Consider the following 24138-nt stretch of genomic DNA (forward strand, 5'->3'; position numbering starts at 1 on the left):
TGGGGATGTGCCCGCAACCAAGGTACATGCCCTTGACCTGAATCGAACCTGGGACCCTTCAGTCTGCAGGCCGACGCTCTATCCACTGAGCCAAACCGGTTAGGGCCAAAGTCTTTTTTTTTTTTTTTTTTAATATATTTTATTGATATTTTACAGAGAGGAAGGGAGAGGGACAGAGAGCCAGAAACATGGATGAGAGAGAAACATCGATCAGCTGCCTCCCGCACACCTCCCACTGGGGATGTGCCTGCAACCAAGGCACATGCCCTTGACCGGAATCGAACCTGGGACCCTTCAGTCCGCAGGCCGACGCTCTATCCACTGAGCCAAACCGGTTTCGGCCAAAGTCTTTTTTTTTAATAATATATTTTTATTGATTTCCAAGAGGAAGGGAGAGGGAGAGAGAGATAGAAACATCAATGATGAAAGAGAATCATTGATTGGCTGCCTCCTGCACGCCCCCTCCACTGGGGATTAAGCCGGCAACCTGGGCATATGCACTTGACTGGAATCGAACCTGGGACCCTTGAGTCCCCAGGTCAACACTCTATCCACTGAGCCAAACCAGCTAGGGCGAGTCCAAAGTCTTAAAATAGTTTTCTACTTTAATAGTTTCTTCTATAAATGGTCTTCAGTCTACTGTAATGAGGCTTGTGTGTCCATAATTCCATCTCCCATGACCTCCATGAATAATCTTATGAATAATTTTGTAGATCTCGTTTTACTTGACTTCCCAGCATTCCTAATTGTCATCTTTTCCCTTGGCTTAATTGGTACCAAAATTCCCTCCCCACTTCCTTACCGGATTCATTACTCTTTGGGATATCTTCTCTTCCTCTAATCCAGTTCAACTTCCTTAAGGCTCTGTTTTAGGTTCTTTTCTTTCACTGTCTGGTATTACCTCTCCCTATATTATTTCATGACTTCATGTACCATTTGTGGCAGACACTGTAAGTAAACTGACTTAATACCCACTGCCAACTAGCTTTTCCTTGAGGCTTAAATGTGGCCATGTGACAGTTCTGGGAAGTGAGACCAAAAGTAAAGTTAGCTGTAGGGCTTTCTTGAAAGTTTTTGCTTTCCTGATGAGGACAGTTGAGGGAAGTGGTTCTTTCCTCCCCCTTCATGTGTGGAACCTGTAATGCTGAATGTGTAGCAGCTATCTCCCCTCCCCCATATAACAAAGAGCTAGTATACTAAGGATTGTTTTCATGTTTACATTTCCAGTCTGGGACTTTCTTCTGATCTTTAGATCAACATAACTGCCAGCTCAACAACTCCTTCTGGTTGTCTCACAGGCACCTCAAGTTGAGCAGTTCTAAAATAGTACGTCTCTTTATTGACCCCATCCCCCTCTGGTCCTTCAAGTGATCCCTATCTTGGTAAATGACACCACTATATCCAGTTGTGCATATCAGAAATCTGGATACATCCCCGATACCATCATCTCCCCATACCCATAAACCAAGTCTTGTTCTTTTTACCCCTAAAATATTCTTAGATGAACTCACTTTTTATGCATAGCTTTAGTTCAAGCTATCATCATCATCATCTTTCTGGATTACTATTAATGGTAGTAATCCTCTGCTGTCTCTACCTCCAATCCATTCTCTATAGATTAGTCAAAGTATTTTAAAATACAAATATGATTGTACAGCTTCCATACTTCAATTGCTTTTAGAAACTTATTGTTTCTAAACGTATTGTTTCTTGCCAATATCTTAGCAAGATCTGTGGTGCTCTGCAAAATCTGACTTGGGCCTTCTCCCACAATCATGTTCTAGTTATATTGGCTTTATTTTTGTGTTTCAGGGATTTTGCTGTTCTCTATATCTGCATGCTACTTATATTAGTTTTCTATTTTTTGCTGTAACAAATTACCACACCTTTAGTGGCTTAAAACTAAATTTCTTTTATATATATATATATATATTTTAGAGAAAGGGAGAGGGAGAAAGAGACACATCGACTGCCTCCTGCACACCCCACACTGGGGATCGAGCCTGTAACCTGGGCATGTGTCCTGACCGGGAATTGAATCAGCAACCTTTCGTTGCATGGGATGAGGCCCAGCTGAGCCACACTGAGCCACATCAGCCAGGGTTCAACTAAAGTGGTTTCTTTTAACAAACATTATTTTATAATTCTGTAAATCAGTGGTCTAACATGGTCTCATTGGTGTCAGCTGTGTTCCTTTTTAGAGGCTGAAGGGGAGAATTTCTTTATCTTTTACAGCTTCTCGAGGCCATCACATTTCTTGGCTTATGCCCCCTTTCTGCTTTCAAAGCTAGGAAATTGCATCTCTCTGATCACTCTTGTGTAGTCATAGCTCCCCCTGAATAAAGTTGGGAAAGGTTCTCTAATTTGAAAGTTGCATATAATTAATTGAGCACACATGAATAATCTAAAATAATCTTCCTTTTGCCATGTGAAGGTACCATATTCAGATACGTGGGATTAGGACATGGACATCTTTGGGAGTGTGTGTGTGTGTGTGGGGGGGGGGGCAGGTATTACTGTGCCTACCACACTAGTGTTAGTAAGTGTAAAACTCCAACAGTGACTTTAGGGTTTTTGTTAGGTAACCAAATGTCTTACATAGCAACAAGTAGGCAGTTAGTTGCTAGCACTGATTCAGCTGCTCAACGCCACCAGGTACCCACGCCTCTCTTTCCATTTTGTCATCTTTAATGCCTTGGCTTTTGCTTATAGGCTTCTTGGGTCATGATGGCTGCTGCTTCTCCACATATCACATTTGTATCCAAGGCAGACAGAAGAGGGAAGGATGGTGTACCAGATACCATCAGTACTCCTAGTTCTTATCACTTCAGTGCACAGTGGCCAGACTTCCAGCTGTTAGCATGTTTTTTTCTATGCCTGAGGGTTTTCTTCGGCTGCTTGAGAAGCCTGCTTTGCTGCCTATAAATCCTCCTAACAGTCAATCAGTGACTAAAGAGAGTAAATACTCAGCTTCTTTGTCCCTTGGGTAGGATGATTTTAAGGCAGGTTTTATAGTTACTTGTAGTTTCCCAGTAGGATTAGGTTCCAGTTACTCTCAAGAAAAAAGGGTTAGGCCTGGCCAGTATGGCTCAGTGGTTGAGTGCCAACCTATGAACCAGGAGGTCATGGTGTGATTCTCACTTAGGGCACATGCCTGTGTTGTGGGCTTGATCCCCAGTAGGGAGCATGCAGGAGGCAGCGATCAATGATACCCTGTCATCACTGATGTTTCCATCTCTCTCTCCCTTTCCCTTTCTCTCTGAAATGAAAAAAATATCCTATATAATAAAAGGGTAATATGCAAATAGACCGAACAGCAGAACAACCAAACAACCAATCAAAGCATAATATGCTAACGATATGCTAAAGCTGCTCAACCGCTCGCTATGACATGCACTGACCACCAGGGGGCAGACAGTCAACTGGTCAACCAGTCCCTATGACGTGCACTGACCACCAGGGAGCAAATGCTCTAACTGGTAGGTTAGCTTGCTGCTGGGGTCCGGCCGATTGGGACTGGGCGAGATGGGCTGGACACACCCTGGAGCCCTCCCGCAGTCCCTCCCTGGCCTGATTGTGCACCGGTGGGGTCCCTCAGCCTGGCCTGTGCCCTCTCACAATCTGGGATCCCCTGGGGGAGGTCGGAGAGCTGGTTTCAGCCCAATCCTGCAGGCCACTCCTCTTGGGAGGGTGCCAGACGCAGGGGTCATGGCTGGCGAGTGCTGCTGTGGCGGTGTGAGTCTCTCCTGATCAGGACTGATTGGGTGCAAGCCCACAGCAGGCACAGTGGGGCTGGGATGAGTGGGAGCTGCAGGTAGGAGCTGCAGGTGGCGTTGGACTGTGGGTTTTGGCCCAATCCCTGCAGGCAACCCAGAGGGACCGCACCCATGCACGAATTGTGTGTGTGTATATATATATATATATATATATATATATATATATATATATACATACATACATACACACACACACACAAACACACATATATATATATGTGTGTTTGTGTGTGTGTGTACTATATATACTACTATATATACTACTATATATACTAGAGGACTGGCGCACGAAAATTCGTGCACTGCGGGGGGGGGGGGGTCCCTTAGTCTGGCCTGCGCCCTCTCAGGGGATGTCCACCTGCCGGCTTAGGCCCACTCCCTGGGGGCAGAATATGTTTTTCTTCTTTAAAAAAATTATGTGAAACGCCAAAACCGGTTTGGCTCAGTGGATAGAGCGTCGGCCTGCGGACTGAAAGGTCCCGGGTTCGATTCCGGTCAAGGGCATGTACCTTGGTTGCGGGCACATCCTCAGTGGGAGTTGTGCGGGAGGCAGCTGATCGATGTTTCTCTCTCATCGATGTTTCTAGCTCTCTATCCCTCTCCCTTCCTCTCTGTGAAATATCAATAAAATATATTTAAAAAAAAATGTGAAATAATTTGAGAATCTTGCCCCAGCCGGAGTGGCTCAGTTGGTTGGATGTCCGACTGGAAGTTTGCCAGTTTGATTCCCGATCAGGGCACATACCCTGGTTGCAGTTGGGGTGCACACAGAAGGCAACCGATAGATGTTTTTCTCTCTAAATATGCCCTCAGGTGAGGATTGATTAGAGAATTATTCCCATGTATGATCACTTAATCATCACTTCAGGGTTCAACAAACTTCTGTAAAGGGCCAGATACAGTAAATATTTTATTCTCTATTTTTTAAAATATATTTTATTGATTTTTTACAGAGAAGAAGGGAGAGGGATAGAGAGTTAGAAACATCGATGAGAGAGAAACATCAATCAGCTGCCTCCTGCACACCCCCTACTAGGGATGTGCCCACAACCAAGGTACATGCTCTTGACCGGAATCGAACCTGGGACCCCTCAGTCCGCAGGCCAATGCTCCAACCACCGAGCCAAACCAGCTAGGGCTTACTCTCTATTTCTTATCCCAACTACTCCACTCTAAGCAGAAAAGGAGCCATAGAGAATATATACTGAATAAGTGTGGCTGTATTCCAATAAAACTTTATTAATAGACTTTGAAATTTTTTTAACCATTTAAAATTTTTTCTTAGCCCACAGGCCACACAAAAACCGGTAACCAGCCATATTTGGCCTATGGGTTGTAGTTTACCAACCCTTTATCTACTTCAGCTGCTTGTAAATAGATAAGGGCATAGAAGCTAATAAGAAGGTTGCCTGCCTTCTGACTCTATAGTCTTCACTTTTTTTTTTTTTAATATATTTTATTGATATTTCACAGAGAGGAAGGGAGAGGGATAGAGAGCTAGAAACATCGATGAGAGAGAAACATTGATCAGCTGCCTCCTGCACACCTCCCACTGGGGATGTGCCTGCAACCAAGGTACATGCCCTTGAGCGGAATCGAACCTGGGACCCTTCAGTCCGCAGGCCGACGCTCTATCCACTGAGCCAAACCGGTTAGGGCTATAGTCTTCACTCTTCAGTGCTATTTGGTATATGTCAAGAAAGACTTTTTAATATACTTAAAGAGAGATGTGAATTCTAAAAGAATTATGGAACAGAATCTGACAAAATATCTCCTAAATTCTTGTACATTGATTTTAAAACTGATCAGCAACCACCATACACCTTTGATAGCTAGTAGATTGCTGATGACATTCATTTTTCCAGTGTCCTGTTTCCTTACAATAGGCACACTGGTCCCATCTCAGACTTGCTCTTCCTTTCCCTCCTGATCTGTCTTCTTGCTTCCCTTTTTGGGCTGTCTGGGGGCCCGAACCTCTGAAAGCCGCTGCTATCACATTGGCCCTTCTTTGTATTCTCTTTTCTTCCTCCTTTTTTGCTGCCCTGTCTCGGTTGATGAAAACCTTGTTGGCTATCTCTAGCAGTTCACTAGCATTTTTTCCTGCAAACCCTTCCAGCTTCTGTAATTTTCTCCTGATATTTACCATGGTTTGAGTGTCCAGGGCCTCAGGGTTAAAGGGAGTGTGGATCCAGTATGCCTCACACAGACTCTCATAGAAAGCTGCTGGACTTTCATCAGGCTTCTGGAAAACCTCAGAGATTTTAGCCATATTGGTGGGCTTTTTGGCTCCAGCCCTGAACCCCTGGAGGAAAGCCAGCCGATATCTTTCTGGCCTGGTCTTTCCGTCTTCTGAGTTTGGGGACCAATTAGGTTCCTCATTGGGAGGGCCTCCCTTGCCCATCTGTCTGTGTCTAATGTCCCTGCCAGGGCCTGGGTCTGGAGCCACTTCCGAGCCTCTGTCATTACTCTCATGTGCTCCTTAGTGTTAAAGAATGCAAAAAGGAGCTGCTTGCAGTCCACCCAGGTGGGCTTCTGGGTCTGGAAGATCATTTCTAGGAGGTCTACCAGGGCCTGAGGTTTTTCAGAATAAGCTGGGGTGTGTTGCTTCCAATTCAGAATGTCACTTGTGGTAAAGGGCTGATAATAATAGACCGGCCTTCCTTCCTGTAAGGTCCCATCTTCACCAAGCACTTGGGCACCCCGAATCTCCCTGAGAGGCATCTGACGTGCCGGCTGTTGTTTGGGCCCTTGATCGGCTGAACGCAAGCGCCGCCCAACCGGCTCAGGAGAGCCTGGTGGAGGGGAGATGGAGGGAGGCGCTGTTTCCAGACTTTCCGGACCTTCCAGGCTAGCAGGGGGGGCACTTGGTGCTGCCTGTGGCTCATATGGAGGTGGTAACACTGGTGGGACTTCCTCGGGGGCGTAGGGGTCCTGTAGAATAGGGGGTTGAACTTCCTTTTAAGGGACCTGCTCCTGCCCTGCCTGCCTCTCCTTAGCCTGCTCCTGCCCTGCCTCTTCACTCCTGATACTAAAACCTTACTCTGTCCCTTCTTACACACGCAGAACCGGACCCAAGGCGGCAAGGTTTGAGCAGTTTCTAACCAGCTGTCTATGTAGGGAAACTGATCTGGGTGTCCAGGGTCTCCTGTGACTACATTCCAGACCGCCCTGACCAATCCTTCATCTAAAGAGCCTTCTGAGGGCCAGCCAACCCCGAAGTCTGGCCATTCCACTTCACAGAATTTCCTCAGTGTTTCAGAATTCATTTTAACTCCATAATCCCCATCAAATCCCTTTTAAAAATTTTTCAACATGCAATTGAGAACAGTGGGTTTACTCTGTCCCGACCCCATGATGATCCGTGGCGCGAGACAGACAAGGGAGGGGGTGACCTGCTTTCACAGATCCTCACTCAGACGCCCACCTGGCCAGGTCCCTTGGGAGCTTAGATTTGTCTTAGTTAAGGTGCACCGGTATAAACCCCGGGCCTGGTCACCTCCACGTGGGGGTGAGTCACTGTTATGCCATATGACGAAACGCGGAACCGCAGGTTGGGGCCCACTCGGACTCCATAACCGAAGCCGTGGAGCCACACAAAGGAGAGGAGAGGGCAGGCTCACTCTCTCCCTCCACACTCACACACTTTTTTTTTAAAAAAAAATACATTTTATTGATTTTTTACAGAGAGGAAGGGAGAGGGATAGAGAGCTAGAAACATGGATGAGAGAGAAACATCGATCAGCTGCCTCCTGCACACCTCCCACTGGGGTGTGCCTGCAACCAATGTACATGCCTTGACCGGAATCGAACCCGGGACCCTTCAGTCCGCAGGCCGACGCTCTATCCACTGAGCCAAACCGGTTTCGGCACACACTCACACTTTCACCAGACATTCAGAGTTTAAACAACAATCCACCCAATTCCTGATTCCTGATTAATTTGCCTGAGGAAGCTGTATGGCTTCCGGGGAGGTGATTAAGCTCCCCCTTCCACTCACTTGGAGTGGCTGAACTGATGGGGCCCCTGCCTTACCGATTCTGTTGACAGGTCCAGAAGTGTCCATCTGCTCTCTCCAGTTGCTGGCCGGGTCCTGGGCTGAGGTCCGGGAGCGCCCAGAGTCCCCCGGTTTAATTCTGCTAATTCAGCAGAGTGGCGCCTCCCGGAGGCCTGTCCAACGCCCCCGGGCCCCAAACCGGGTCCACTCACCAGAGGCTAAAAAGCCAAGCATGGGTTGGTTTTCCTGGAATCTCAAGGAACCAATAATGTTACAGAGAACTGGAATAAATCAAGCAATGCTCAGAGAGTTTGAAGTCACACTTTATTCACCGGTGGGCTTAGAGAAAATAAATTCAAATTCTAAGCAAGGCTACAAGCAGAACTTCCCTTTTTATTAAAGAGCCAGCCCTATGTGCACTTAGTGGTTATCTCGCTGCTGGCCTTGAAAACAACACAGTTCTATCCAATTAAAAAATGCACCTGGCATGGCATTGAAATTATGGGCATATCTAGTTCCTGGCCTACAAGGTCAGACAGCTGAGTTTATCTTCCTCATTATTCAAGCAGGCTAAAGAAGGCTAGAAAGCAAAGTTATTTTTTTTTCTTTTTTTAAATATATTTTATTGATTTTTTACAGAGAGGAAGGGAGAGGGATAGTTAGAAACACCGATCAGCTGCCTCCTGCACACCTCCCACCGGGAACGCGCCCGCAACCAAGGTACATGCCCCTGACCAGAACCGAACCTAGGACCCTTCAGTCCAAAGGCTGACGCTCTATCCACTGAGCCAAACCGGTTAGGGTGCAAAGTTATTTTTTTAGAATAAGAAGCCGTTTATGGAAAACAGCAGAGAATGCCAAACAGTAGTTTTACAAAATAGGGGTTAGCCTTCTCACCATGATTGGCTTTAAATCAGTAACAAATATTCCTTAGGGGCTTTCCTGAGACAGAGGTCTCTCAGATGGCACCTGAAAAAACACACAAAAACCACTTGGGTTTGGCAGGTTTTCCTGTTGGCAGGGAAGAGGGATGGGGCGGGGGCGTGGATATTGGATGGACGATGTCTGCCCACAGGGCCTCAAGTCTACGAATCGCAGATTTTGTGGGAAAGATGGGAAGGGAAGACGCTGTCGGGAGAGCTCCGCAGGCCTAAGGAGCACCTGCTCCCAGGGAGCCCCTGAAAACAGGATGGGCAGCAACTTGACAGCGTCTGCTTCAGGCAGCAGAAAAGCGAAGGCTAGGGATGGCGGTCCCGGCATGGCGAGGCGGTGGTGTGCCGGCTTCCACAGAATCCACGGGAGAATTTCTACTTACTAGATGGTCTGGGTGCAGGTCTAACAATATTACGCACCCTCCCTTTGGGACCTTTCAGTCACATCTCAGAACCACGTTGGATACAGAAATCCGCGAGGAAGGTGTAAGGAAGTGCGGGCGTGAGGAAAATTTCCCAAGGCTAACTGTAACTAGTTAACTAGCCCTGAACTTCAGCTGCGTGCCCTTCCCTCCGGGTTCTTCGTGCTCCGTCCCCTAGCTTAACTCCCTCTGAAAGCTGCTCTTCCCCGGGAAGCATCATCTGCTGTCTCAGGTGAAGAGTTTTAGATGGGCAAGTCCTGAGGGGCCCTCTCGCGTGAAAAGGAGGTGCCAATGTGGACGCCTCACTCCGCCATTTCTCCTCTCATCAGGCGTCTCACTGCTCGAGGAAGGATGAGCCCGCAGGATTGAAGGTAGCGAGGGACACGGATGCAGGTTAAGCCGACCTGGGCCGTTCCATCCTCACAAAGCCCGGCGGGGAGAGGGCCGTGTGCCCCAACGACGGCTGCGTGCCCCAACGAGGGCTGCAGCGTCGGCCCGGATCCCCATGCGCGCCTCTCCTCCCCGCCTCCCCCCTATACGCAGCGCGGGGAAGGGAGATGTGGGAGAAAGCGGCGCCCACTTCCCTTCGCGAGCCCGGAGGGAAAATGGCGAAGCTCAAGGGCGGGGGTCAGAGCGGCGCTCGCTGGGCCTCGGCGCCCGCGGAGGGGGCCGTCGTGGGCGACGCCGCGCAATCGCGACCAGCTCGGCGCCTCCGCCATCTTCAACTCACTCGGCGCCCCCCGCGGCCGCGCTGGCTGCCGTCTCCCTTCCGGCCGCCGACAGAGATCCGGGCGGGGCGGGGCGGGGCGGGGGGCGGACGCGCCGAGGGGGTGGGCCGAGGGCGGGGAGGCCGGACGGAAGAGGAAAGGGAGGGCAGCGAGCGGGCCGCGGCGGGGAGCGGAGCGTGCGGCGTGTGTGCGGAGGCTGAGTGGGAGGGCGGGAGGCGAGGCGAGGCGAGGGCGGGAGGCGGAGGAATGAGAGCGCGCGGCGCTTCTCGTGGGCTCCTTCGCCCGGACGGAAAGAGCCGAGCGCAGCCCGAACGCTCTATTAAAATGGCGGCGGCGTCGGCGGTGGCCGCGGCGTCTGGTCGGTGAAGTGACTCTGCTGCTTCTTTCCCCACCCGCCCCCTCCCTCCCTCTCCCCTCCCCCCGTCCTTCCCCCCCCTTCCCCGCCGCTGGCGCCTCCGCGCCCCTCCGGCCTGCGCACCTCCCCTCGCCCCCCTCCTCTCCCCCGCCCGCTCCGGGGATCGCCGGCCCCCTCCCCCATTCTGCTCCCGCCCCGTCTCCGCCGCCGCCCGCCCTCGTCGCCTCCCCGCCCCGCCGGTCGGCCGGCCCCCTCCTCCGCCTCTCTCCCCTCCCCCCCGCCGGTCGGGATCAGTCAGCGCGATCCGAAGCGGGGGAGGGGGGGGCGGCGGCCGAACGATGTGCGAGAACTGCGCAGACCTGGTGGAGGTGTTAAATGAAAGTAAGTAGCCGCGGCGGCGCCTGTCGGGGTGCACGGCTTGGGGTCCCCGCGCTGCCTTGCCGGCCTCTGCGGCCTGCGGGAGGGACGGCCGAGCCGGCGGCGTGCGGGCCTAGCGCCGCGGGAAGGTGCGCGGTGGCGCGGCCGCCGCGCCGCCTCAGGCCCAGCTCCGCCGGCTTACCTGGGCGCCCGGGAGGGGGCCGCCGCGGAGCTGCAGCCAGGCCGGGCCTGGCGGCCTCGGTGCCGGGAAAGTTTCCTCATTACAGGTGTCAATTAACGAAGCACTAATGAGCCTTCTCCTTTCCCTGTGGGGAGGGGAGGGGAGGTGCGGCCGAGAGCCGGCTTCCCTCCTCGGTCCGGACCCTGCGACCCTCCGGCCGCCCTCTGATTTTCGGGGTGCAGCCGAGGCCTCGCGTACCTGCTGGTTTTCTTTAAACTCCCTGGGAGGAGGATGGTGGTTTCTCCCTCCCTTGGGGTGTGTGTGGGTGTGTTAAAACCTTCTGCCAGACCTTAAATACCTGGAAATGAACTGTGGTAGTGGTGATTGGAAACTTCATACTATTCTAAAAAATTAATGCTGTTTAGTGTGCCATTCGTTGTTTTAATGGTGAATTCTGTCATACTAAGGAGAGTATTGTACCTCAGACACCATCCTGACATAGTCATGGCCTGTCTCCTGGAATAAAAGGCCTTATTTCTTATACTTTTGATTATTAAAGACTGTTAATGCATGTACATTGATCTTTTCTAGCCAGATTTAAAATTTTTATTCCCGACCCTTGCAAGATGGTATTTTAGCTTAAAGAAACAAGCTATATTGCAAGTTAACTACTTCTGGGCCCAAAGGCCTAGTTGGACCAGGTGAATTAGATAAAAGGTTAACACAGAAACTTGATTGTTAAGGAAATGCTCATTTACCAACAGCTTATGTAGGTTTTGGATTTGTGTTGTGTATGTGATATTTTGAAAGACTTTCAAACTACCTGTATCCTAATTATGATTCTTTAAGACAATTGATTCATAAAATGTATCATCTTGTTTGTGTTTGAATTTCACTTTAGTGTCCAAAGGCAATAATAAACGTGGAAAGGTATTCAGTTTACTTTTAACTGAGTGTTTACTTCCTGAAAGGTGGAAGCAGGGTTTTGCCCATATTCAAACGATACTTTCCAATAATTGTGCCATTCTGTAATTTCCTACATTTTTAAAGTTATTTGTATTTTGAGATACTTTTATTGTTGGCGCAGGTGGTTTGATATACTGATAAGCCCAAGTCCTTTTAAGTACTTACTTTAGTAAACTGTATTATGTATCTTAGATATAAGTTGTGTGATTATGGCTTGGTTCTGAAATTGGAAAAGGAATAGCCTTGCTGTGTAATATATTAGGGAAAATTGCTTTTAATAATTTTGTTGGTGTTTTAAAAATTGAACTTAACCAGTAAAATTAATTTTAAACATAGTTTCTAAATAAACTAAAGTTAATCTTTATTATTTTTTGAAAAGAGACATAGTGAAAGGTCTTATTGAGGATTATTTGTGAACCCCCTAGAACTCTGTTTAGGAGCACTCAAACATGTAATGGATTTATGGAGAGTTAGAAATAGTATGGAGAATTGAAGTAGAATTTAGTTTTTATTACCTTTAAGTGAATACAGTTAGTTGAACAAGGTTCACAAAATTTGTCCAGGCAGACCTTCTAAAAAACCTGTTATTTTTTAAAAATCTGTTTTAATGAACAAAAATAGAAGGATTTCCTATTTGTGTATGAGCCAATGATTTCTGAAAATACTGAGACAGTTTGTTAGTATTTTCTTTAAAGCTTAGTTTAAAAATTTGCCTCCTAAACACAATCTCACAGTGATAACTTCCTTTACAAAAAAAAAAAGTTACTTAAGCAATTTTTTTTTGTAGGTTATACCCAGCTATTATAAGTTGCTTCCTTCCCCCTCCTCACATATCCCCTCCATTATTATTTTTTCTTTGTGTAGTTCCTGTATTTCATACTAAACTTCATCTATGACTGGGTAGGAGTGTACTGTTGGAACTTGAAACTTGTTGAGTTGAAGTGTAGGGTATATGTCTTCGTGCTAATCTGGTTCACAATAATTATTAAGACTACTTTTCCCCTTCATGGTTGTGCAAAAATGAGCATCACTTCATTCTTGGTTAGAAATTCAGAGTTAAAGTACCAAAATATTGTGCTCAGAATTCATTTCTCAGTTAAACTCCCCATAAAAGTTTAACCAAGAGAAGAAATAAAACTATATTTTTGGGTGTTACATTTCAAGTTGATGTTGAAAAATAATTACTTAAAAAAGTACCAAAAACTTAATTTCTTTTAAAGTTTACAACCTCTGACCAAACTTGAAGAAGTCTGCCTGGACACACCAGTAAATGTGCAATCTAAAAATTTTGTGTTTTAAATAAAAGGGTAAACATGTGGATAGTATATGGCTTTATATCTGATATACACATAGTTTTGACAAGGTAGGGACTTCAGATTAATTATTTACTTTAAAATCTTGTAGGATGTAATGTAGTTAAAATAAAAATAGGTAGTAACAGAATGTGAGTAGTTTTTGATGAGAGTGTTAATACCAGTTATACCACTATTCCTCCTGAGAGTCTGAAGCTGTAAACTCTTTAACTGTGGAATATATATCCTTATACAGACACAATTTTGCCAGCAGGTTAAGGTCCATTGAAGCCTGTGTGTAGAACCAGGCTAGGAATCCCATAATGAGGACTCTTTTTAATGTGGTCTTGACAGATACCCTAAAACTTGAAATTACATTTCCAAATAGCTTTTGGCTGTAGTGTTAGAAAAAGATATCAACAGTGCTACATTTGAATTTCCATTTTACTTTCATGCTTTGTTTTTAATAAGACATTTAAAAATATATTTTTATTGATTTCAGAGAGGAAGGGAGAGGGAGAGAGAGAGATAGAAACATCAATGATGAGAGAGAATCATTGATTAGCTGCCTCCTGCTTCTTCCTGTGGGGATCGAGCCCACAACCAGGGCAGCATGTGCCCTTGACCGGAATTGAATCTGGGACCCTTCAGTTCGCATGCCAATGCTCTATCCGCTGAACCAGACCGGCGAGGGCAAGAGGACATTTTTAAAAGCTTGGAATATATTGGGTGAATTTTGCTGTATCAGTTTATGGGGTTGCATTTAGTTTAGGAGATAATTTTAAGTTTATATTCCTATGCTGCTTTTGTTGAATTTGTATGTTTGCTGCTTTTATAGCTATTTTTATGAACAGTTCACTAAGTCAGAGGTATTTTTGGATGTTTGAGAATTTGGAGGCCTGAAGTTATACTTTGCATCATTACCATAGCTAGGTCACTAGTTAATTGAGGTCATTATTTGCCTTGGAAAGGTACATATATCCATATACTGAGAGCAGAGTGAAAATCACTTTAAATGTACATCAGTCTTTTAAACTTTTTGTATGTTGTGGATTTTATTCTGTGTGCTATGTTGGGTGAATTACAGTTTACCAGTTGTTTAAAATAGACAATTCGTTTGTCCATCCTAACCTTTGAGATAGGCAGGAGCATGTATTGATATCATTTGAAAGGTGAAGAAATTAAATCTCAGAAAAGCTAAGTGGTTTGCTTAAAGATCATCTGTCACCTGCTTAGTTAGTAGTCATATCTAAGCTAGAACTCAAGATACTCTGATATCAGTATTTGCAGAATAATTCTGTTTGCAGAATACTTTTGAACAGTTTGTATTGGGTACTTTATCAATTCTTTGAGGTGGGTACTCTATCACCCTTTTCAGATAAGAGAACTAAGGCTTATGCAACTTGCATAGAGTTATGGGACTATTCAGTGGAGGCAGGATTTGAACAAGATTTAATCCCAGGTCAGGCCAAAAGCCCATGCTCTTACCAGGTGTACCAGTTAATATGTGGGGGTTTTTCAATAGATGGAGTTACACATATGTTGATATATATGCAACTCGATATGTATGCTATTTTGTATCGACAGCAAGCTTCAAAACTTCATATGTCAAATTTTCTGAAGCTGTTAACATCACAAATATTTTTATGCTTAAAAATGTCCAATTTCATGCCAAAAAAAGAGCATTTGCAGGAAGTTTTAATTCATTACTTTATTTTGAAGAAAAGTGCTGCTGCAAGTTATCGTATGCTTCAGGAAGCTTCTGGTGAACATGCTCAATCTCAAGATACTTGCGAACGCTGGCTTAAATGCTCTAAAAGTGATGATTTCGATATGAAAGGCAACGTCCAGGTCAACCAAAAAAGTTTGAAGACCAGCAATTACAAGCATTATTGGATGAAGATGCATGTCAAACTCAAAAACTTGCAGAAAGATTAAACTTTGCTCAGCAAACAATTTCCAATCGTTTACAAGCAATAGGAAAGATTTTAAAGGAAGGAAAATGGGTGCCACGTCAACTGAACGAAAGACAAATGGAAAACCGAGAACTCATCAGTAAAATGTTGCTTCAATGGCACAAAAGAAAGCCTTTTTTGCATCAAATTGTGACTGGCAATGAAAAGTGGATTTATTTTGAGAATCCCAAACGCACAAAATCATCGGTTGATCCAGGTCAACCATCAACATCGTCTGTAAGGCCAAATTGCTTCGGAAAGAAGACAATGCTCTACGTTTGGTGGGATCAGGAAGGTGTGGTGTATTATGAGCTTCTAAAACTAGGTGAAACCATTAATTCTGATCGCTACCAACAACAAATAATCAACTTGAACCATGCTTTGATCGTGAAATGACCAGAATGTGCCAGAAGACATGGCAAAGTAATTTTGTTTCATGATGACGCACCATCACACACTTCAAAACCAGTTAAAGACAGGTTTAAAAGATCTTGCCTGGGAAGTATTAACCCATCCGCTGTATTCACCAGACTTTGCTCCTTCAAATTACCACTTGTTTTGATCGATGGCACATGCAATTTCTGAGCAGCACTTCAGAACGTACAAAGAAGTGGAAAATTGGTTCTCTGAATGGTTTGCCTCAAAACAAGAAAAGTTCTCTTGGGACGGTATCCACAAATTACCTGAAAGATGGGGGAAATGTGTAGCTAGCGGTGGACATTACTTTGAATAAAGCACTTTTTTTAAAAAAAAACATTTTATTGATTTTTTTACAGAGAGGAAGGGAGAGGGAGAGAGAGTCAGAAACATCTCTGAGAGAGAAACATCAGTCAGCTGCCTCCTGCACACCCCCTACTTGGGGATGTGCCCGCAACCAAGGTACATGCCCTTGACCAGAATCGAACCTGGGACCCTTCAGTCCACAGGCTGACGCTCTATCCACTGAGCCAAACCAGTTAGGGCTGAATAAAGCACTTTTGATGTTTCTCTTGAAATTATCGTGTTTTCTTTGATTACAAAATCTGCATTACTAACTGGTACACCTGCTAACATTATGCTATACTGTATAAACTTGATAATCTGTTCAAATGGAGGACATTATTATGAGCACTGTTTGGCAAAAGAAATAATTACTATATTTTTATGTATTCTAACAAATTCACGTGTAAATCCATGGTAATTGTAGTAGAAATTTATGGTGATAAATGTAGCTGAATGGGAATCTATCTCTATTTTAATATAGTTTGTCAGCAATGATCCCTTTAAAAAACTATACATTTCACCCTGGCTGGTGTGGCTTGGTTGGAGTTTCCTCCCTCACACCAAAGGGTTGCAGGTTCCATCCCCAGTTGGGGCCCAAACCCAGATTGCAGTTTGAGTCCGGAGGCAGACAATCGATGTTTCTCAAATCTATGTTTTTCTTTCTCCCTCTTCCTTCCTCTCTCTCTAAAATCAATAAAAAACAAACACATGTCCTCAGGTGAGGAGAAAAACAAAAAAATCTACATATTTCTCTCCGGTTTTTTGGATAAGTACAGAGGCACTACATAGTCAAATCATTAGTAACAACATTTTTTGGTAGATTTTTATTTTATTATTTGAACTGATTCCTAAAATTGGAAATTTTATTTCACCACAAAATGAAGTCCCACATTATGGATTTATATTTGGTAAATTAATCTTGCTACATACATATCCTCTTAAACCAGTTAATACTTAAAATAGTTTTTCAAAAATAATAGCATTCACGATTTTAATTCAAATATTTGTATAAAGTAATTTATAAACCATAGAACTACAGACGTAGTTATGAAGGCTTTCTGCATAGTCAATGACAACTATTGATGACTAGCTTTAGCATTGTATTCATGAAATGTTAATGTTTAATAATGAGAGTATATATCTAGTATTTCCTATGTTTATTGAGAATTTTTAAATTTTCAGAAAGAAGGTCAGAAACTTTTCAATAATGACTTGATGAAGGTAGACAGACCGTAGCCAAATGGGCTGGGCTATCTTTCTTTTTCACTTACTCTTTTTTTTTTTTTTAAATTTCTTTATTGATTAAGGTATCATGTATTTGTCCTCATCCATTCCCATCCGAAACCCCTCCCCACGCATGCTCCCACCCCCCTGTTGTCCGTGACCACTGGTTAGGCTTATATGTGTTTTTTTTTTTTTTTTCTTAATTAAAAAGGTTGCATATTCTTATTGTAGACATTCTGAAAACTCTTCAAATTTAAATCTGCGATAATCTTACCATCCAATGATGACTCCTGTTAATGCTTTGAAATATTTTTCCATCTTTATGGTACACATTTCCATTTTAAAAACTGATAATGAGGTATACCGTATGAGTTTAATATCTAGTTTGTTTAACCTAACGTGTTTGATAATCTCCTTTAACTTTTGAAAACATTTTTGTCTGTATAATATTTCCATTTTGTATACAATTTAGTATTTACCTATTATTGTATGTTTGTTTCCAATTCTCCCATATTATAAATAATGCTGCAGCCCTGACTGGTGGTGCTCAAGGGTTAGTGTCAGACCTCGAATTGAAGGGTCTTGGATTCAATTCCTGGTCAAGGGCACGTACCTGGGTTGCAGGTTCGATCCCTGGCCCTGTCAGGGAGCATGCGGTAGTCAACCAATCAATGTGTCTCTTTCACATTGATGTTTCTCCCTCTCTCCCCCCCCTTCCCCTCCTTCGGCCTCCCCCTCTCTCCCTTCCTTCCACCCTCTGTAAATTTTAATGGAAAAAATATCCTCCGGTATGGATTAATAACACACACACACACACACAATCCTGCAAATGATCATCCTTGCATGTAAATATTTTAATACATCACTGGTTCTTTAAGATAAATTCCTAGAAGTGATTACTGTGCCAGAAATATAAACACTTTGTTTATACTATCCAATTTCCAGAAGGGATATTCTGATTTCTATTCTTTCAGCAGTGTCTTCGCAACTTGGGTACTCTCACTTGTACAGAATATTATACTTAAAAAAGTGTTGTTTTGGTTAGTAAGTTTAAACACATTTTTATTGGCTATTTGCATTTATTTAATGGTATAAATGTACCTTTTTGGCTTTTAATGTTTTGTATTAACTTGTAAGAGCTGTTCACTTATTAAGTATATCAATCCTTGGTCATATTCAGCATATATCTTTTTTTCCTGCTTTTTTGTTTGCTTTTTGCTTTTGGCATTTTTAATTACTGGTTTAAAAAATGTTTATATTGTGCGGCTTCTCCATTGTTGCCTGTCTAAAATATAACATACTAGAGGCCCGGTGCATGAAATTTGTGCACGGGGGGATGTGTGTCCCTCAGCCCAGCCTGCACCCTCTCCATTCTGGGACCCCTCGAGGGATGTCCGACTGCCTGTTTAGGCCCGATCCCGGTAGGGCCTAAACGGGCAGTCGGACATCCCTCTCACATCCCTCCCAACTGCTCGCCTGCCTGCCTTCCTGATTGCCCCTAACCGCTTCTGCTTGCCAGCCTGATCAACCCCTAACCACTCCCCTGCCAGCCTGATTGATGCCTAACTGCCCCCCTGCCAGCCTGTTTGCCCCTAACTGCCCTCTCTTGCAGGCCTGGTCACCCCTACTGCCCTCTCCTGCAGGCCCGGGCACCCCCAACTGCCCTTCCCTGCAGGCCCGGGCACCCCCAAATTCCCTCCTCTGCCGGCCTGGTCACCCCTAACTGCCCTCCCCTGCAGGCTTGATCACCCCCAACTGCCCTCCCTTGCAGGCCTGGTCCCTCCCAACTACCCTCCCCTGCTGGCCATCTTGTGTCCACATGGGGGCAGCCATCTTGTGTGTTGGAGTGATGGTTAATTTGCATATTACTCTTTTATTAGATAGGATGGTTATCATATTGCTTGCTTAAACCACCAAAGCTCTTTTTTTTTTTAAAAAAAATATTTTATTTTTTTACAGAGAGGAAGGGAGAGAGGGAAAGAGAGTTAGAAACATCAATGAGAGAGAAACATTGATCAGCTGCCTCCTGCACACCTCCTACTGGGGATGTGCCCACAACCAAGGTACATGCCCTTGACTGGGATCGAACCCGGGACCTTTCAGTCTGCTGGCCGATGCTCTATCCACTGAGCCAAACCGGTTAGGGCACCATCATAGCTCTTTATTGCCTGGAGATTAAAGTCCTAACTTCTTAGCCTGGCATATATATTATAGCACAATTTGGCCCAAAGTCATCTCACTTTTTTTGTGAGGCCTTCTTAAATCTTTTTGGACCGCTCTTAAAATGACTTAAACTCTTTAGTTAGAATATATACTGTGTAATGGCTCATCTTTTTTTTTTTTTTTAATTTTTTTTTTTATTAAGGTATTATATGTGTACATATCTTACCATTGCCCCCCCCCCACCCCACTCCCATACATGCCTCACCCCCCAATGTTTTGCATCCGTTGGTTACTCTTATATACATGCATATAAGTCCTTCAGTTGATCTCTTATTTCCCCCACCTCTCCCTAACCTTACTGCTGTAATTTGACAGTCTTGTTTGATGCTTTACTGCCTCTGTATCTATCTTTTTGTTCATCAGTTTATAAATGTTTTTCATTATCCCCAAATGAGTGAGATCATGTGGTATTTTTCTTTCATTGACTGGCTTATTTCACTTAGCATAATGTTCTCTAATTCCATCCAGGTGCCTACAAATGGTAGTAATTCCTTCTTTTTTACGGCAGCATAGTATTCCATTGTGTAGATGTACCATAGTTTTCTGATCCAGTCATCTGCTGACGGGCACTTAGGCTGTTTCCAAATCTTAGCTATGGTAAATTGTGCTGCTATGAACATAGGGGTGCATATATCCTTTCTGATTGGTGTTTCTAGTTTCTTAGGATATATTCCCAGGAGTGGGATTACTGGGTCAAATGGGAGTTCCATTTTCAGTTTTTTGAGGAAACTCCATACTGTTCTCCACAGTGGCTGCACCAGTCTGCATTCCCACCAGCAGTGCACGAGGGTTCCTTTTTCTCCGCATCCTCGCCAACACTTGTCGTTTGTTGATTTGTTGATGATAGAATGGCTCATCTTTTTATAAAAAAGAAAATCAGCCTCCCTTGCTGAATGGTGAACTCCTTAAAGTCAGAAGCCATGTTTTATTCTTTTCCCAGTCCTGACACAGTGCCTTGTAGAGAGTAGTGCATAGTAAACATTTTAGTTAATGAAAAGCTGTGGTATAAGATTGCATAGATACGTAAATCAATATTCATGGACCTATAACCAGTAGTGATTTATTTCATTTATTTTTTAAATTTCTTAAAGCTTATAGTCTTTTTAAATTTTTTTTTTTAGAGAGGGAAGGGGGAGGAGGGGTGAGACAGATTTGTTCCACTTATTTATGCATACATTAGTTGATTCCTTTTTTTAAAAAATATTTCTATTGATTTCAGAGAGGAAGGGAGAGAGAGATTGAAAAATAACCTGGGACCCTTTGTTCCTTAGGCCGATGCTCTATCCATTGAACCAAACTGGCTAGGGCATTAGTTGATTCTTTTTATTTTTTTCCCTTTTTTAAAAAAAATTCTTTATTGTTTTAAGTATTACATATGTCCCCCTTTTTCCACCATTGAACTCCTCCAGTCCCCCCTGCATGCCCCCCTCCATTGTCTGGGCCATGGGCCATGCATATATGCATACAAGGTTCTTGGATGATTACTTCCCACCCTCCCATCTTCCCTCAGAGATTCCGTACTCTTTTCTATGCATTCATGTTTCTGGATCCACTCCGTTTATCAGTTTATTTTGTTACTTAGATTCCACATATGAGTGTGATCATTTGATACTTGTCTTTCTCTGACTGACTTATTTAACTTAGCATGGTAACTCTTCAGGTCCCGCTATGCTGTCTCAAAGGATAAGATAGTCTTTTTTTTTTTTTTTTTTTTTTTTTTTTTTTTTTTTTTTTTTTTTTTTTTTTTTTTTTTTTACTGCTGCATAGTATTCCATGGTAAAAATGTACCACAGCTTTTTTTATCCACTCATCTACTGATGGGCACTTGGGCTGTTTCCAGAAGTTAGCTATGGTAAATTGTGCTGCTATGAACATAGGGGTGCATACATTCTTTCTGATTGGTGGGATCACTGGGTCAAATGGCAGTTCCATATTTAATTTTTTGAGGAAACTCCATACTGTTTTTCATAATGGCTGTACCAGTCTGCATTCCCACCAGCAGTGTACTAGGGTTCCCTTTTCTCCACATCCTCACCAGCACAACCATTTGTTTATGGTAGCCATTTGGGCAGGTGTGAGGTGATTCCTCATTGCTGTTTTAATTTGCATCTTTCTGATGATCAGTGCCTAAGCATTTTTTCATATGTCTCTTGGCCATCTGTATGTCCACTTTGGAGAAGTGTCTATTTAGGTCCTTTGCTCATTTTTTTAAATATATATATATTTTTATTGATTTCAGAGAGGAAGGGAGAGGGAGAGAGAAACATCATTGATGTGAGAGAACCATTGATTGGCTGCCTCCTGCATGCCCCACACTGGGGATCAAGCCCACAACCCAGGCATATGCCCTTGACTGGAATCGAACCCAGGACTCCTCAGTCCGCAGGCCAACACTCTATCCTCTGAGCCAAACCAGCTAGGGCTGCCCAGGTTTTAATTGGATTGTCTTCCTTTTGTTAAGTTGTATGAGTTCCTTATGTATTTTGGATATTAACCCTTTATCAGATGTACCATTGCCAAATATGTTCTCCCCTACAGTGGGCTCCCTTTTCGTTTTGTTGATGGTTTCTTTTGCTCTGCAGAAGCTTTTTATTTTGATGTAGTCCCATTTGTTTATTTTCTCCTTAGTTTCCTTTGTCCTAGGACAGTGGTCAGCAAACTCATTAGTGAACAGAACCAAATATCAACAGTACAACGATTGAAATTTCTTTTGAGAGCCAAATTTTTTAAACTTCTTCTAACAATACTTCTTCAAAATAGACTCGCCCAGGCCATGGTATTTTGTGGAAGAGCCACACACAAGGGGCCAAAGAGCTGCATGTGGCTTGCGAGCTGCAGTTTGCCGACCACGGTCATAGGAGATGTATTTGTACACATATTGCTATAAGCGATGTCTGAGATTTTGCTGCCTATGGTTCTTCTAGGATTTTTATGGTTTTATGACTTACATTTAAGTCTTTTATTCATTTTGAGTTTATTCTTTTGTGTGGTGTATCTTGGTGGTCAAGTTTCATTTTATTGCATGTATCTGTCCCATTTCCTAACACAATTTATTGAAGAGACTGTCTTGACTCTATTGTATGCTCTTGCTCCTTTGTCAAATATTAATTGAGCATAATGGCTTGGGTCAATTTCTGGGGTCTCTGTTCTGTTCCATTGATCTATATGCCTATTCTTGTGCCAGTACAGGTTGTTTTGATTACAGTGGCTTTGTAGTATAACTTGAAATCTGGTATTTTGATTCCTCCAACTTGGTTTGTTTTTTTTCTCAAGATTGCTGCAGCTATTTGGGGTCTTCTTTGATTCCATATAAATTTTTGGAGTATTTTTTTCTAGCTCTGTGAAATATGCTGTTTTTATTTTAATATGGATTGAATTGAATCTGTAGATTGCCTTGGGTAGTATGGACATTTTAATGTTGATTCTACCAATCCATGAACACGGTATATTCTTCCACTTGTTTATATCTTCTTCAGTCTCTTTTCTCAACATCCTGAGTTTTCCAAGTACAGGTCTTTTGCCTCCTTGATTAAGTTTATTCCTAAGTATCTTTTGTTGCAATGGTAAATGGGATTGCTTGTTTAGTTTCTCTTGCTGAGAATTCACTATTGGTGTATAAAAAAGCCATTGATTTTTCGGTGTTGATTTGGTATCCTGCTACATTGCCAAATTAATTTATTAAATCTAGTAGTTTTTTGGTGGAGTCTTTGTCTGATCGCTGTGGCTAGGACTTCCAGTACTATCTTTACTAATAAACTATACCAGTGATCGGCAAACTCATTAGTCAACAGAGCCAAATATCAACAGTACAATGATTGAAATTTCTTTTGAGAGCCGAAAACCGACTTCTGCGCATGGGCCGTGAAGTTTCTATCGCACTATACATGCACACCCACACGTATTTTGTGGAAGAGCCACACTCAAGGGGCCAAAGAGCCACATGTGGCTCGTGAACCACAGTTTGCTGACCACTAATCTATACTAATAAGAGGGTAATATGCTAATTAGACCGGATGTCTTCTGGACATCCATCCGGACATCCTTCCAGATAAAGCCACGGTGGCGGAGGCTGAGGCAGAGGCAGTTAGGGGCGACCAGGCCGGCAGTGGAGGGCAGTTAGGGGCGACCAGGCCCGCAGGGGAGGGTGGTTGGGGACGACCAGGCCGGGAGGGGAGGGCGGTTGGGGGTGACCAGGCCAGCAGGCAGAGGTAGTTAGGGGTGATCAGGCAGGCAGGCAGGTGAGCAGTTAGGAGCCAGTGGTCCCAGATTGGAGAGGGTGCAGGGCTGAGGGACCCCTCACCCCGCCACTGTGCAAGAATTTCATGCTCTGGGCCTCTAGTGTTAAATAAGAGTGGTGAAAGCAGACATCCCTATCTTGTTCCTGTTCTTAGGGGAAATTGTTTTAGTTTTTGCCCATTGAGTATGATGTTGGCTGTAGATTTGTCATGTATGGCCTTTATCATGTTGAGTTATACTGCCTCTATTCTCACTTTGCTGAGGGTTTTTATCAAAAATGGGTATTGGAATGTGTTGAATGCTTTTTCTGTGTCTATTGATAGGATCATGTGATTTTTGTCTTTCAATTTGTGTATGTGATGTATCACGTTTATTGATTTGTCAATATTGTACCAGCCTTGCATCCTTGAAATAAATCCCACTTGGTCATGGTGTATGATCTTTTTAATATATTGCTGGATCCGATTTGCTAAAATTTTGTTGAGGATTTTAGCATCTCATCAGTTGCTTCTTCTTTTTTTTTTTTTTGTAAATCGTAATTGTTCAGATTATTACAGTTGTTCCTCTCCCCCCCCCCCCCCATAGCTCCGCTCCACCCGGTTCCCACCCCACCCTCTGCCCTTACCCCCCTTCACTGTCCTCATCTATAGGTGTATGATTTTTTAAAAAAAATATATTTTATTGATATTTTACAGAGAGGAAGGGAGAGGGATAGAGAGCTAGAAACATCGATGA

The 24138-nt window shown here is 43.9% G+C and overlaps 1 protein-coding gene across 5 annotated transcripts in view; it reads left to right on the forward strand.

The window, feature by feature from the left end:
- The first annotated feature begins 9967 nt into the window (after positions 1-9967).
- USP34 (ubiquitin specific peptidase 34) overlaps positions 9968-24138 on the forward strand; it is a 241327-nt gene continuing 227156 nt past the window's right edge. For all 5 annotated transcript variants that reach the window (XM_080686042.1, XM_080686046.1, XM_080686043.1 and 2 more), the window contains exon 1: positions 9968-10588. In XM_080686042.1, coding sequence (XP_080542168.1) covers positions 10546-10588 — 43 coding nt within the window. In that variant the 5' untranslated portion in view covers positions 9968-10545. The remainder of the gene's footprint in view (positions 10589-24138) is intronic.

The sequence above is a fragment of the Plecotus auritus genome (assembly GCF_963455305.1).
Source record: "Plecotus auritus genome assembly, chromosome: 8".
Classification (NCBI taxonomy): domain Eukaryota; kingdom Metazoa; phylum Chordata; class Mammalia; order Chiroptera; family Vespertilionidae; genus Plecotus; species Plecotus auritus.